This window comes from Strigops habroptila, chromosome 11, assembly GCF_004027225.2.
Source record: "Strigops habroptila isolate Jane chromosome 11, bStrHab1.2.pri, whole genome shotgun sequence".
Lineage (NCBI taxonomy): Eukaryota > Metazoa > Chordata > Aves > Psittaciformes > Psittacidae > Strigops > Strigops habroptila.
In genome coordinates this window covers 30,105,844-30,122,385 of record NC_046360.1, presented here as the reverse complement: position 1 = coordinate 30,122,385, position 16,542 = coordinate 30,105,844, and the positions used below count along the sequence as shown (strand labels likewise).

Below are 16,542 nucleotides of genomic sequence, written 5' to 3'. Positions count from 1 at the left end.
TTAAACAGAGGCCCCAACCTCCACTAGGACTTGGTTACATACAAGGGAAAGAGAAGAATCAAAGGAAAACCCTCCACAGGTTTTGAGAGTGCCCTGGAACTACAGCTATGAAGAAAAAGGAGGAAACTGAGACAAAGAAAGTTAATGAAGCTTGCATGGAGCAAAGAATAGCTGAGACACAAAACAGAGACTGACCGGACATGCAAATAACATCACTAAAGACCACCACAAAAATACCTACAAACACCTCCACCTCCCAGAACTCTTTCTCCACAAAGGCAATTACCAGAGGGATGTTACAGCCACCTTCCCCTGAACAGGGGATGTACCACCCTCCTCTTCAGATGCCTGGGGAGCTGAGAACTGGGGAGCTGAGAACCCTTGTCCTTAACGGACAAGCCACCACCCATTTCTGTATCTGTTAAGGTATTTTCTGAATGACAAGAGAACTTGTTACCTTCAACATAAGGGAAAAAACAAAGTGTTCCTGTTCACTTCACACATGCTTAACTCAAGCACACACTTCACTGCTAAACTGAACAGGAATGACTTAAGCATATGCTTAAATGTTTTCCTGATCCAGACCCTAAAAATAGGAAAGGTTTCTGCAGTTCCTCTTTCTCTTGTTCTCCTAATGACAGACAACTATTGTGCCATGTCATTATGACAATAAGATAGCTTAATTGCCCTCTTTCCAGAAGCTGTCAGTTCTGCTTAACTGGTACATAATGTATGCGTCTGGGAGTAAATGTGTTAATGTATCAGTCACTTATATCTACCATACGTTTTCCCTGCTTTTAAACGCATTTAAAGAAAGCCTTGGTTTTTATAACTGACTTGCTAGACATTATACACACCGATATGGGCAGCAGTAACATTACAGTCTTATGACTCATTTCTTTGTGAAAGATGCACAAAATAGCTTTCTTTTTCTCCATTTACTGTACTTTTTCAACTCCTATGTTTAAGGTGTGGCCAAAAAGGCCTCCCCAAAAATGACAGTGTAAAATGAACCAGCTGTTCCTAACTGTTCCAGTAACTGATCAGGAGAGATGAATGAAAATGCTTGGAAACACCTGTAGTTGCTTTAGAATATTTTGTGTATTGTTATCTATAAGAACGTAGAAATCAAAAGCATACAGAAAAGAATAAAAATCAACAATATCTACAACATGTAATAAGCAGCTATGAACTGAAAGCCTCTAATTCTCTAAGAAGTACTGGTGGAGTCACACCTAAACATAAAGCCTATGCAAGCTGGCTCAATTCTGTTTCATATTCCTCTTTCTGATCATGATTATTACCAAGTTTCCTCTATATTCCCACACTGCTTCTTTTGTCTTGTGCACTTGTTATTTTTCCTCCTACAGTCTCTCATTAAATTGTGAGCTACAATACAAAGACTAAATAAACACTGTTTATGAGTCTGTGTGTTGCTATATTAACAAATACAGCAATGGCATTTTTTGTGTGTATTAGTAATATCTTCCTTTTGAGAGAAACGTTACTTGCAACTCACACATGTGCTTTTGAGAGCCTTCAAAGAAGGCTGTTGACATAAAAAGGGAGGGAGAAAAAACAGTAACTGTATGAAAAATAGAATAAATCTGGCAAATATAAAAAAATATATAAAAAATATAAAGCTTAGTAAGACTTGAACATGCAGCTTCCTTTGTTCATTTAATCCATTTCTCCCTGTTTTCCTACCAATACTTTTGGTTTTAAACCATTAAAGCATGCTGATACTTCTAACCAGTCTGGTTGCAGGTTCCCAAGACTCTGGAAATAAGTAAAGCCATGCTGGCTCCAGCTGAAAGAACACAGGCGAGATGCAGAAGTGCTGAAGTGTAGGCACTTGGTCTGGAAGTGGCAGAGTCACTGTTTCCTCTCAAGTGAAGTGGAAGCCAAAGCATATTGCCAGGGAGAGTGAGCTGGCAGCAAGTACAGGGACAAGAATACACAGTGCACAGATTTGTGACACATTCTGCTGTTAATAATCAATTACTACAACTGCTACAGTCCATAAATCAGCTGTTTCATACAGATGCGAATGGTTTGCACGTGTCTGACCAGAACTACAAGTTGTCATTTCTACGAGAAATTAAGATTTGAATCCCAAACTAGGAGTTGCTTCCAACCTTTCTCCTAATGGTACATAAGTGCCACATAAACATTTTTCTTCCTAAGATCACGATAGAATGAAAATTCTCCAGAAGCTGTTTTTCCCCCAAAACACCCATTAATATATTAATGAAAATTCACATTTTTATTTAAAATGTGATTCCTCCCTCCCCCAATGATGTCACTACATAAAACGCACTAAATGTCTTTGCTTATGCAGTAAGAATAGCTGGATAGCCAAGGTTACTAAATGAAAAGCACTGATCACATTTCCATTTATAGGACATAGCATTTCTTTTGATTTCACTGATACTTGTTCGCAGATGTAGTATGCTGAAAACATTTCCCACATCAATAACTACCTAAGAACTTACTTAGCTTTTTGAATCCAGATGCAATAGTCTGTAATGAAGAGATCATTCAGGATATAGGCAGGGTCGTTCTCCATAAAAATCTTGTGAATGTCCAGCAGACACTTCAAAACTGCAGCTTTTCCTGGAAATAGATTTTTAGTTTTGTAATTCACTAGAAATCATAGATCATCTTTACACCTTCTCACCTTTGAGACTTTAATAACCATACTATCTACAACCATCTTGTTCCTTTAAGTCGATTCACAGTCTCGGAACGGCAGTAATAGGACTATGCCCTTCAGTATCCACATCTATGTGGATGTGAAGCCTCTGAATTCAGCAGGAATCTCTCCTCAAGACCAAAGTCTCAAAACAGAGTCATGTGTGCAATTCCCTACAGCTGAAGCAGCCCCTTCCCCCAGCTTTTCCATTTCTGAAATGTGCTGGCCCCAAACTTCAGCACAGTCATACAGTGCCTCATCATTTGTGAAGAAAGAGAAAACCTATTTCCCTACGTGCCTGCACAAATACCTGCATTGGAAACAGTGAGGGTGGGAACACACAGCCCACATGAGGGTCAAGCATGCAGGCGCCACAGGAATCGTGTAAGCTGACATAAGTAATGCCATTATCTAACATCTCATCATGGCCTTAAAGGAAGCAGAACTTTTCCTGCTTCTGTTAGGTACAGAATAATTTGGCAAATTGAACCCCCAGAAAGAAAAACTCACTTCAGGCTCAAGGTGGTGTCATTTGACCTACAGTTGATAAATACAGTAAAAGATTAAAGACTTGCATGTTTTCTCATTCTACAACTGGAAATTTTTCTGTAGTCTGTTTGATTTTGCTCATATGCAACCACAGTTTATGAAGAAAAGAACTGATTGATGTAACCTCCAATCAGCTGGAATCTCCTCCCTTAGTTTTCTGCTGAAAGTTGCTAAAGGGTTAAGTGCTGGAACACTAAAAAAAAAAAAAAAAAATAAATATTTTCACTGTTTAATGGGAAGAAAAAAAAATCCACCCGTTCAAATGAAAACAGCCACTACTGCAAATGGAATCTAATAACCCTCTCCCAAGAGGCTGGCTCCTCCTAGGCTGCGGAACCTGAACATGGATGAACTTACATTTTACAGTCTTTAAAAACAACAGAACTCCCCCTGCTGTTCAAGCACGAAATCTGTTTGCTTGCTTTTAAGTCTATAGACAGAGAATGAAAGTTAAAGGATGTGAATGGCAATAAGGAGTAAGGATGTGGAGAGTAAAAAGCCACGAACAGAACTGAAAAACACACTGGTTTGGAAGAGACCAATTGAAGAAAAGTCAGGAAAGAAAACAAAATGCGAGATATAACTGATGAACTTTTGATTGTATCACCAGCACTGCCTGTCAAGCCAAGCTTGTCAAACTTAACTATTTTGACTAAAAAGTTAAAAATAAATTACATGTGGAATGAAAATTTTGCTAATTTTTTAAGGTTCTAGCTGTCAAGCTGCCAGCCCAACATCCTCTCCTGTTACTCACCTGCCAAGTAAAAATGTAGATTAGTGACTAACGCGCTAATTCTCAATAAAAAGTAGTCTTTCTTCATAAATTAAAGGTTCGGATTATAGCAGCTTAATGGGCCTCTAATCAGAGAGGCTTCAAATCTAGCCAGACTTAATAAGGGAACTCTCTGTTCAAGGCAAACACACGGAGCGTGGCAAACTACCACACTTCTGCTTTCAGAATATGCATCTTCTACATGCACCATATAAACCAAATGTCCTCAGACAAAACTGCATTTAACTCCTTACCACAGGAATAAAAGAATCAGAGCTGAAGAACACTATTTAAGCCTAATGTAGGATATTCTCTTACACATAGATGATTCTTGGCCTATTTCTGTGACATTCCACACCACAGGTTCTGTCTTTGGCTACCTACTTCAGTCTTCAGTAGACAGTTGGCCTTAACTTTCAGGCTGTGGCTATGTAGTCAGTAGTAGTAGTATTTACACTGGCTTGAGTGCTCTTTGTTGCACTCCTTTGCCTCCCTCTTTCCCACAGCTCTTTGCCATGTGCCACTGCAACTATCTGTGAAACCATACAGTGAATTGGATCAGAGAACGTAAGACAGACTTTAATACCCTCTATCTTTTGGCGTGAAGATCTGTGTTACATGTAATGGAGGATAACAACCAACTCGCAATTGGAATATATTGCAAGATGGGATATCAACTCTAAGAACTAACCCATCATTTTTCTGAGACAAAGGTGGTTTTCTTTACTTGCCACTAAAAATTATTGTGTTGCTGTTGGGGAGAGGATGAGCTGCAACTTCAGAGGAAAAGCAGCAGAGAGGCTGAGCAGACAAGGCAAGAATCATAAAAGTCAGAGCAGATGTGTGCAGATCACAGGATTCTCCTGGAGTTCATTGCTACGACAGCTGGTAGATGACAGCCTACAACTTTAATTCTGCAGTTACAGAAATCCAGTCCTCTTTCCACAGGTTACTGCAGAAAAGGCTGTAATAACAATTTGACCCCAGCTCTGTATCTGCCATTTGATATAAATAACACACTGATTTTACATCATCATGAAATTCTACCAGCTTTCATACTGAATAATGGGAAGCAAAGGAAATTAATAGCCCCATCATTCTATTTTACATTAAGTTATTTCTCCTGGAGACTTCTCTGTGTTCTTCCACGTTTTCAAGAAGGAAGACCATTCATCTAAAAAGAGAAACTGAACTTTACCGTCTCATCAAAAAGAGAACAGCAGCATTCTTAAAAACAAGAGGAAAACCACTTACTATCAAATGAAAACGTCCTGGTAATAACTTACCCCAATTAGGCAACAGTACTATCTGCTTTTAATGGGGAATTATATAATTCAAAATCTATTAATATTAACTTCTGCATGGAAAGAAGCAAAGCAACTTTTATGTCACAGTAAAGAGCGCAAATGAGTTCTCTTCATTACTGGCTCATAGACAGTAACTTCCATATCAGTATTATGCAGTGGTTACGCAGTGTCAGTAAATAGGGACAGAACCAGCCCACACCACTTACGCATTACAGCTCTTTACATAAAGAAAGAGGGCTCCATGTATTTACATAAAGACACACCTGATGAAGTTCTGTTAGTCAGCTGTCAAATGCAGTATGTACATTTTGTTGGAAATAGCACTGTAGCTGGATGTACCACTGCATTTCTTCCCCTTTATTAATCCTATCCAAAGAACAGGTAAGTACAGTAGATAACTATGTTGAATTTTGAACAGTATAGCTGAAGTATTATATATCACTAAAACAGCCTATGAAAATATCTGCTGAAGACCTCACCATTCATCAGCTTAATGCATTCATTTTGCAATTAACACTTTGGCAGGAAGTATTAATTCAAAATAAAAAGTGTTTCAACCACACACAAGGATCCTTAATAGCTTAAAAATGCGGTATCCTGCACCTTGGAAGCGATCCACCAGCACAGCACTAAGATTTTTAAAGCCAAGTCACATAACTCGAGGCATAACAATTCAGTCCCATCAAAATTCTTTACTATTTTGGTCTCTTCATTAGGGACTGTAATGGTAGGACAAGGGGTAATGACTTCAAACTTAAACAGGGGAAGTTTAGATTAGATCTAAGGAAGAAGTTCTTTACAGTGAGGGTGGTGAGGCACTGGAATGGGTTGCCCAAGGAAGTTGTGAATGCTCCATCCCTGGTGGTGTTCAAGGCCAGGTTGGACAGAGCCTTGGGCGACATGGTTTAGTGCAAGGTGTCCCTGCCCATGGCAGGGGGGTTGGAACTAGATGATCTTAAGGTCCTTTCCAACCCTTACTATTCTATGATTCTATGATTTTAAAATAAATTAGTTTACTGTGCATATTATTATTAAAACATTGTATTATACTATGTCCCAGCTTCCGCTACCAATATCCTGAAAGAAACCTCAAGTCAGGATGAGGTTTGAGTCAACTCAAACCAATTCTCCCTTTAAGCTAAACACCATCCTCCTGCATCTACACAAGGAGGAATAGTTTTGTGTTACTATTTAATTGAATTAGTTATCTGTTATTTGACAGTCATTTATACCTATGTTCATCAGAGATATATTACAATACAGTGCCAAACTGGGGAGGCGTCATTTCCAGCAAACAAAGAGGAGTTTGTAAAAGAGGGTTTTGCAAAGGATTTTGTAAAAACAGAAATTCCTCAAAAGCATGGCTCAACCTCCACCGAAGTTTGAAGGAAGAAACATTTTGACTGTTTCCCAGTAAACCAGCACAGCACAGACACAGAACAAAGCCAGACCTGCTGCATTTCTTAACTTCTTCCGCTGCTTCCAAACCATTTGAGCCATCAGCTAAATAAAGCTGAATTTCTTTTAAAGCGTATGGCAGCGATTTTAATGCAAATCACTGAGGTAAAAAAAAAAAAGGCTAGTCTATCTCCTGTCCCAGCAGAGAATGAGTGAGCATAAACAAACTACTCCCGTAGAGAAGACAGGGACTTTGCTGTTGGAGCAAGACCATTGTGAGTGACACGAGGAGACCGTGATGGCAAGCACTACTGGGGCCACTGTGTTTTGGAAGCGGAGGAGAAGGAGGCAACAGCAGCCACACATCCAGTGTAGGAGGATGCATAAGGAAACCTGACACAGTCGTTGTAGATGCCATCTCCCTCACCAAAATACTGCAAATATGTTGTTGGATCATTGAATGTTCACTCATTCATTCACCATTTTCCATCGTAACATTAAAAGAAAAGCAAACAGCTTACCTCTCACGTACTCTCTTCTTCAGAAGAAGATCTAAAAGGCTGACAGCGCTCTATGATTTCAGGTTTCTTATCAGAATTTTATTTCTCCACTTATGAACAGCAGCATAAGCCAGTGGAGATAAGTGAAGAGGGACAGCATATATCTTCCCCTTAGAACTTCACTACCTGACTCTCACAATGTAAGTGGTATTTTGAATCGTCAATAGTTTTTGGCAGTTGTTTTGTTTGGGGTTTTGTTTGTTTAGGTTTTCTGATTTGTTTGTTTTAATCCTGCAACTCACAAGCACTGAAAATAAACCACCAAAGAGCTGCTTCTGAGTGATTCTTCTTTCCAAAAAATAATATATATATATATATATCTCTCTCTAACACAATGCTCTTTTTAAAAGTAGTAACTTGTAATAAATAGAAGAGTTGCAAGGAACCTTAACAACCCAAGATAAAGACATGGCTGTGTACAACTGCACAGCTGAAGCTGGAATAACCATAGGTTTGAAAACCTGTACAGCTACATGAAAGCTGTCTGGGATAAACAGGGAATATATAAATGAATGTCACTGCTGAAAGAACAATTTGCAGTCATTAAGATGACAGCTCCACTCCTGAATGTGAAACAAAACATAGCTACAAATACATAGTGTGTAGTCAGCTTCTTATTCTTCAGTTTTAAATTAAATTTATATTATTATTTTCATTTATTTATTTTGCAACAGAATGGTTTTCATGGTATTCACTGCTTGGGTGTTTTTTTTTTTTTTTTTTTTTATGAATAGCTCTACTCAGCTGTTACTTACAACTATCTTACTTCCCTAGTAACAAGGTGAGAACTAAGATAATATATGTAAGTCAGAGATTTTGGCCCCTGCTCCTAGGAGACAAAAATTATATAGGAAGTGCTAAAAGAACAATGATGCAAAACAAGTTTTGATGCCAATACAAATTCAGGATCTCTGTTCTTCCCAAACTACCACTGGACTTGCCACAGGATCATCTCAACCATTTTGCCTTATTCCTACAAAGAACTATAACATTAAACATGAATTACAAGTCCACCTCTTGCTCTCAAACGTGTGATTCTGTATTGCAATACTGAACTGGCACACACAATGGAAAAGTTTAGGAATTAGGAATGCTAGATGTCAAATAGTTATTTTGAACAGGAAAAAGGAAAATAATTAATGGACTGGCTCAGTTAAACAACAAAAAAAACCCCAAAACCCACAAACCAACAGAAGATCTAGTCCTAGAAAAAGAGACTGGCAAGGAAAGCAGGAAGTCCACATCAGGGTAAGCTTCCTTTCTGTCAAAATCTCAGCATCACTGACAAGGGTTAAATTAAAACAATATTTCTTTCAAACAGTAAGTTATGCAGGGAAGCTGCCCAGATTTGCAACTACAAAACCATGATGAGGAGAACTTAAACAGAACAGTTGAAACAACTGAAGACAATGATGCTTTACAAACTTCCCTTAGGAGACAAACCATGGAAGTTATCAGAAATCCTTCCAACCTTTTTTAACGCTGTTTCAGTCAGGTAATTAAAGAACACAAAGAACAACAGAAAACACCATGATTGCTGCTATACTTGTAAGGGACCTTGCTTTGAAATAAAAACTTAAGACACCTTTAGAATAGGGTCTAAAAAAAAAAAATGTATATTGTCTAACCTACCGTAACAAAAGCTTCATTAAAATGTTCTTGTCCAACAGAAAAATCTCTTTACAGACAAATACAGTGGAGAAAAATACTTTCAAGATCTTTTCCCTAAAGCTTTACAAATCACGGTTGCACTATCTTGATTTATCAAGATACAAGAGTGGATCAAAGATTTTTCTAAACATGTGACATTCATGAAATTTCTTTATTTGTATCTTTCATTCATAATATTTTCTGGCATGAATAATACAGCTGAATTTACACCACAACTGCATGTATTATCTGCTGGCTAATAAATGAGTTGCTTCAGGGGCTTTCCCCTGGTAAGGACACTAATTTTGTTCTCTTCTTCTCCAGCCCCGTTTTCACAAAACCACAAGATGTCTAGAAATTTCAGTATCTATCAAGTGTGGGTGAAACCGGCCAAAGGATTAAAAGAAATCATTAAAAACCCCAGCCATACAAACAATGTGGCTATGTAGCATCACTTCCAATCCCTAAAAAACTTACCTAGTTGCAGTATCATGACTGTATCATTGAAGGCACGTATCACCAATCCAAAATGTCTGTACAGGGGATAGCACAGCACCCTTCTTCCAAAAGATACCAGGACATCATGAATGCTAGTGAAACTCTGTGTATATATCAGTGAAAGATCTGAATTAGTCCATGTGCTTTCCTATACAAAGAATTAGGTCTTTCTTTGTTTTCCTTTAAGGAAAAAAGTCATAGCAGAATTAAAAAAAAAAAAAAAAAAAGGCATATTTTAATATATTATTAAATCTAAAAATCTGTATTTTAATAGATACGGAAATCAACATGTTAAATAGAAACAAGACACTGCACAGTTAGTTTGCATGGCAGGTTAACTGAAGTCCTGTACATTTTAGTGGGTTTGAATTAAAGAAAAAAAATGTAGAGAACATTAGAATAAAACATCTAACTCAAGCCTTTGCCATCCTTTAGATTAAAGCAATATATTACATCTGTCCTACATTATTACATATATTAAGGGGAAACTATAAAAAGCCTTTTAAGAATAAAGAAAAATTAAAACCACATGATATTAACAAAATACATGTGTACACGTAAGATCTTTAAAAATGATACATGACTTCGTCTTTCATGAAAATTACAGATATTTGAGACAGGGATAAATATACCTGCTCAGCAAAAGCAGTTCGTTGTCTTTCTTTACAAGTGAGGAAGACCTCAAATTTACACAGGCCAGAGGCATTAACTTAAGAGAGTGATTTCCTTTCCAGCTTTCACTTTTCAAGAAAAAATATTCCATTTATGAATTCAAATCAAAATACCTATTTCATCTTGAACTCTCAATTTATCCAAATTAATAAAAATGCTTTGCTGACAGCCAGCACTTTTTTTGCATTATAGAACTACCTCAACCCATTTTTTACTTTAATGGAGCACTGGTAAGCATTTAAATAATTTATGTTTTGTTATTTAATATTTAGACTCTAAGGTGTGTACATGTCACACACAGCAAAATGGCAGTCAGTTCAAACAAACCATAGCTGAGGCAATTTTGTTTACAGATTGATGAAAACACCCGCCTCTACATGGTTTGTGGAACAGATATAGTTATTAACAGCTTGGTGCCAGGAGACTGAATTTTCTGGGTGTGAAATACACTGTTGGCACAGACTGCACTAAGAACTTATATATTATAGGATAAGCACATGCAGAAAACTCCTTCACTATGTTAGGACGTGAATCTGAAAAGAATTTGAGATTCAAGACAATCACTGCATTTTAGCTGCACTCCTTTGTGACTTCAGAACATTCAATGGAAAAAAAACAGATCTAAAAAACCACAGAACACAGAACTGAACATAACATTCACCACTACAAGAAACGTTTGAAGGACTGAATCCAAAAATCCTGTCAAATTTCATTTTTCATCCTGCAGACTGAGACTGGACTCAGTAATATTAGGAATGAAGATGGAACAGTCCTTTCTAGCTTGCTGCCATCGTAAGAAACAGCGGATTACAGCCCAGGTTAAGTCCTTTCCACTTCCAGCTCTGTAACAACTTAATGACACAGTAAACAACGTGAAAGTGCAAAGAACAGAATTCAGCAGTCAAAAAAACCAGAAGTGAACAATAAGCTGCTTTATCAAGGCCTGCCATCTTTAAAAGTTATTGAAACATGTATCCGAGGGAGGACATTAAGGACACAAGAACACTAAAATTAGAGTCCCTGCTTTTTATGTCCTTGATATGCCCTTTCTATTTTAAGATGCTTTAGACAATTAAATAGGAAGATATCTATGACTTCCGATCAAGGAGCTAGGCAGCTATATTTTCTTGCCCTAAGCATGGAGTTGCACACACATATGTGAAGATTAATTACAGTTACTTCCTAAATAAAGGTCAGAACTTATTAATCAAGCCCAGGAGCTTGGGACAGTGTGTGGACAAGCAGCTTCTCTGTAGTGCCTATCCTCAGCTTTTCCAGAATGGGCCAGAAGAACCCGGACAGATGAGAAGTCATACACCAGCCTGTGGAGGCTGGTAGTAGTTGGAAGCCCAGAAGTCACAATCAATTTCTCATAACATTTATTAAAAAGAGGACATATACTTAATTCATCTTCATACTGAAAGAGTAAGCTTTCCACAAAAGCAACATCCACTACCAAAACCAAACAAGACAGCAAACAGATAAAGCAAAACTGAAGTTTTAACTTACCTCCAGCCAGCACAACGTTGCACTCAGTTTCCTTATGTTCCAAGATGATTCAACCTGATGTTAAGAGGAGACCTTAAAACAAGTGTTATCTAATTCAACATTCACGACTGCTGGCAAACTATTTAAGATAACATTCTGGCAGCAATTTAAGAACCTTTGTGAATATGAAGAAGCAATTATTTTATGTGCATTGAAATGGCCACAGGACAGCATTAAAAATTATATTGCAATGCAGATTTTAAATAACTGAATTGGTTTCTATTTTGGGAATATCTAGCCTATGCAGAAAGCCTTTAAATACAAGAGCAATCACAGAAAAACAGTATTTTAGTGGAATTCTGTCCCTTTTCACACCAAGAAACAGAAACTTGATCCAACAAAGAAACTCAAACGCCTTGTTTCGTGAAAACAACTCAAGACTCTGGCTTTCAGAGAGGCTCCTAAAGCCAGCAGGACATGTAAAATGTCATTACAGATTCATAGTATTTGTGTGGTAGTGTAGTCTAGTGGGATGATTAGGGCAAAAAGCCAGAAAGCCCTGGCCCTAGTCCTGGCTCTAGTAAAGATCTCTATGGCCTGAGTGTCTTGGAGGGGTGTCTATGTGTGTAAAGAAATATAAGAAGAAAAAAGACTACAGTGTGTTTTCCACATATACCATACAGTTATTGCAAAGGTCACTAAAGGATTGTACAATTGTGTTCCTCACATATTAGTGGTTCTTACACAATACAACCATCCTAGATTATTCTGTTGAATGAAGAGGTCTGGACATTTCTGTCATTCTAAAATCCATGCCTCACACTTGAGTCTGATTAAGACAGAATGGTTTGGATTATATGTTCTAATATTTTGATTAAAAGCATTTGAGAAAACACTGTATTGGTTAATATCAGCAGAGGAGATGCCACGCACAAAGTATATCTGGGAAGCGAGTCCATTTCAAAAAGGCGAGCTGTCCACAGCACAGCATGGAATCCATCCTATACTTCCACTATTCTCTTAATTCTTTATATCCTGTACAAAGCCTGGGATACAGAACATAAAGTAAAGCTGGCTGCTGCTTGTGGAAGAGATGGGCAACCAGCAGAATCCTGAAAATGGAAACATGCCTTCCTACCTCCCTGAGTGTTTGAACACTAGAGAAAAAATACTCTGCATTAGCATTTATTATTATATTTTTCATGTGTGTCAATTTTAAAAGTTTTAAATGCCTCACTCTGGTTTCCAGAATGCCTCACGAAACACCTTCTATGCTCTGTGACAAGCTTACAAAAAAGATACCCACCAAACAAAATAACTCTTGAAAAAAAATCAGTGTTGTTAAAGGCATATAATGGTAGCCTAACACGTAGTTTCAGTCCTACAGACAATGATTTCCCACGCTCTTTCAGCATCCAAATCAGTAGTGGCAGTATTACACATACCTGTTTGTAGTAATGCCTATTATGTTGTAATTCCCTATTATGGAACTGTCCAAACCACAGAAGGAAGAACCATTGATGTAAAAGAGTAATTATTTTGTGAACTTTAAATTTACATAAATCAAGACACATCACAACACAACACAAATCGGAAACAAACAATTGCCTGGAATCTCCTGCAACTGCAGCTCTCTTCTACAGCTAAAATGCTGCTCCAGAAGAAGAGAAGTATTTAGAAATCATATTAATCCCCACACGCATCCCAACAGCTCAATCTAGAGATATAAAGTCTTTCATTTTAACTTAATTACATATTTTTAATGCTTGGAAGTAAATACACTTTAAAAGGTAAGATTCCTAAATGACAGTGAGGGGTCCAGAAGTAGCTTCCTAAAACTCTTTTTGACTTACATTCTTGTCTCCTTCATTGACACAGATTTCATAGCAATAGGCCAGAAGGATATCAATTAAACCAAGATACACATGATGACGGCTTCTTTTATCCAGAAGGTAAGATTTATTTGTGAACTTTCTCAGCTGCTCTCTCTCTTCCTCAGAGAAGACAACTATAAAAAGTCAAAGCATAATTGATTATGAATTTAAAGCTGGCACATTCATTTTAATAGGTGGTAATACTACTTAAACAGTCTCTTTAAAAAGAAGCATGTAACTAATCACAAGTCACTCATCACTCAAGAAAAAGCCTAAATCATTCTTACTTTCATTTTTAACTTTTATTAAACTCTGACATGTTCCTTTCAAAGTCAGCTTCCAGCCCTGCAATGTACTGCATGTACCCACTCCAAAAGTGCCAAGGATTTCTGTGGACGTCTGGGTATCTTATCAGAGATAAATGCACAATTAGGATCTGAGTAAATTTAAGTCTACATTGTATGGGATAAAAATAAGAAAACAGGATAAAAAAATCCAAATATATTTTCTTATTGTGGAAAAGGGTAAGAACTAAAGAAATAGGGAAGGTGAAAAAAGGAAAGGTACTGTTCCGTATTTCCAAGACTCATCAATTTTGACTCATGACCTAAGCATGATTTAGGAGCTTCATTTATGCTGTGTGATAACATCATTTCAGCATCTGAGGAAAACCAAAGAAAGATCAAAATTCTAATCCCACCAATGTTGGTATGAAAGCTGTATCTCCTTCCAAAGACCTATGGTATACTCCATAAGCGATTGTCATATTTTGCTTATCTTCAGTATTTAGAGTGCCTATATTGAGCCAGCCCCAAGAATCTTCTCACCCAGTACTTTCTCTTTGAGATGCATAAGGAAGACAACAGCAACGCAGGAGGCATGCTGTCACAATGCATCAAAGTACTTCTTTAGCAAGAGTGGTATAGGCACAGATAGCTAGGATTGAATATTGCATGGTAACCCTTCTGAAGAGTACTTCAAACACTTCAGAAAGGATGGCAGAAGTGCCTTGAAATAACAGTAGAGATTAAGTAGATAACTGACAAGAAGCCAGCCCTGTACAAACTCAAGTAAATCAAGAAGCCATTTAGTACAATTAAAACAGCCAGAAGCCAGAGGTAAGAGATTTTCAGCCAGGCTGCATGGAGCGCAAGCATTCCATGTCAGCAGGCTCTGATTCACTGAATAGGACAGATGTAGCGAGTGCATTTTGGCCACACCACAGAAGAAAGTTACAGGCACATGGTGACTTGACAAGAGACACATGTTACTAGCTTGACAGCTGATGCTTTGCTGCATTGAGGAAGTCACACTCCACAATTTCTTCAGGCACCAGTAACACTGGAACCAGTCTGAGTTTAAAATACCATGACTGAAGGAGATTTCTCTAAGGACAGGAACAAGCCTAATACAACACTTGTGTCACACTTCTAAAAGAAACCCTAAGTGCCGGGAGTAGGTACATGATGTATCCTTAAGCCATTGAATTTTAATTATTTGTTCGGGGGGGGGGGGGGTGCAAAACCAAAACCTTACAGTTAACACTGAAATATCTCTTCAGTTATACTTCACTACCGCTTGAGTCACTATGTTACAGCACACTCACCTAAGGCCAGAGAAAAGCTGCTGGCAAGATGTACAAACTTTAAAGTGTAAACCAATTAATGGTTAACACGCTAAGCTGAGGATGTGGATACTAAGTATTAACATGGTCAGCACCCTGATAAAGCACCTGAGGAGTCCTTGCTAGACTGGCAGGCAGCTGGGAAGGGTCAGCCTTTGTGGTTCTGAGAGAGATCCTTGAGTCTTGCTGAGCTGCCATCTTCCACTAGCTTCATCAGCATTAACATCTTGACCTAAAAACTCAACAATTCCTGCCCCAACTTGATTCCCTGTTTTGCCGATTTAGGCTTTTATATGTTCCACATTGGTATTTACCCGTGGAATCCTTGAGCTACTAATGATCCTGTCTCAACAACCCTACCTGTAATTGTACTGTTCCTGTTTTCCTGCAGACTTTCTCACAGCTCCTTCCCAGCAGCAGGAGCCAAGGTCACACAGTTGGGTGCAACCCAGAATCCAGAGCCCTGGACCCTGGGACACAGGCAGCTAAAACCCTGGGGGATTGTGGGATGTTACAGTGTGGGTTACAGACAAAAAAAGGGTTACAACTCTTAGTAAACCAAGTTCCTTTTTACAGCCCTTGCCCATTTCTCTATCATAAGGATGATGATTGCATGCATGCTTATAGATACTTCTCCTCAAACATTGCTCATCATTGTTTTACACAATCCACATGCTCAGGGATACAGTCTGCCTTTAAGACATTTGATGTTCTTTATCCCAGGAGCTTTCTACAAGCTTTCTAATTTTATGATGTGTTTTGAAACAAATGTCTGTGATGCCAACGGCACGTACATATGCACACACCTCATCTCAAGACATAAAGTTATGAATTAGGAAAAACATTGTTGAATGTTTCTTCTTTATGAACTTTCAGAATGTTTCTACCAGCTTCATAAACATGAAATACTTGATTTAAATGTCGATGGAAAGTTCTTGTGAGCTAAACATTTCTCTGGAGTCAAGCCAGTCTACATTTATTTATAAGCTCCCACAAAAAGAAATTCCAACTTTTATATCATCTTGAGAAAGCCAATCTCTCCCACTTGCTATAATCTTGTACAAAGTGACAATTTAGCAAGACTACAGCAGTTTTAACTCTGTTTTCCTGGTAATGCAATGCGGTTCAGTATTACCCCTTACATCACAAATACAGATGATTTATCTATGTTCTATCAGCAATTGTTTTAGAAGTCCTTAAATCACACTGATTCTTCTGCAAGTCACCTCTATCATTCACATTAAAATTATTCATAAAACGATACGCGCAATGTTGTAGCACATTTGAAAAACACAACATCAAACTACTTTGTAAGTTGCTACAGTAGGGTGGGTTTAATAAGGTATCACAACAGGACATTTACTGTTAGAAGGTCCAATTGGAAAGAAAAAAGGCATTTCCAATTTCAGCAAGCTTCCACTAGAAAACCCTCTCCTGGAACACAACACAATTTAC

General features: G+C 37.9%; 1 protein-coding gene across 2 annotated transcripts in view; it reads right to left on the bottom strand.

The window, feature by feature from the left end:
- The window catches only part of SHQ1 (SHQ1, H/ACA ribonucleoprotein assembly factor), a 53,450-nt gene that overhangs the window by 20,709 nt on the left and 16,199 nt on the right, over positions 1–16,542 (bottom strand). For both annotated transcript variants that reach the window (XM_030501824.1, XM_030501825.1), the window contains exons 9-12: positions 13,443–13,597; positions 11,611–11,664; positions 9,409–9,532; positions 2,496–2,616 (exon numbers count right to left, since the gene is read on the bottom strand). In XM_030501824.1, coding sequence (XP_030357684.1) covers positions 2,496–2,616; positions 9,409–9,532; positions 11,611–11,664; positions 13,443–13,597 — 454 coding nt within the window. The remainder of the gene's footprint in view (positions 1–2,495; positions 2,617–9,408; positions 9,533–11,610; positions 11,665–13,442; positions 13,598–16,542) is intronic.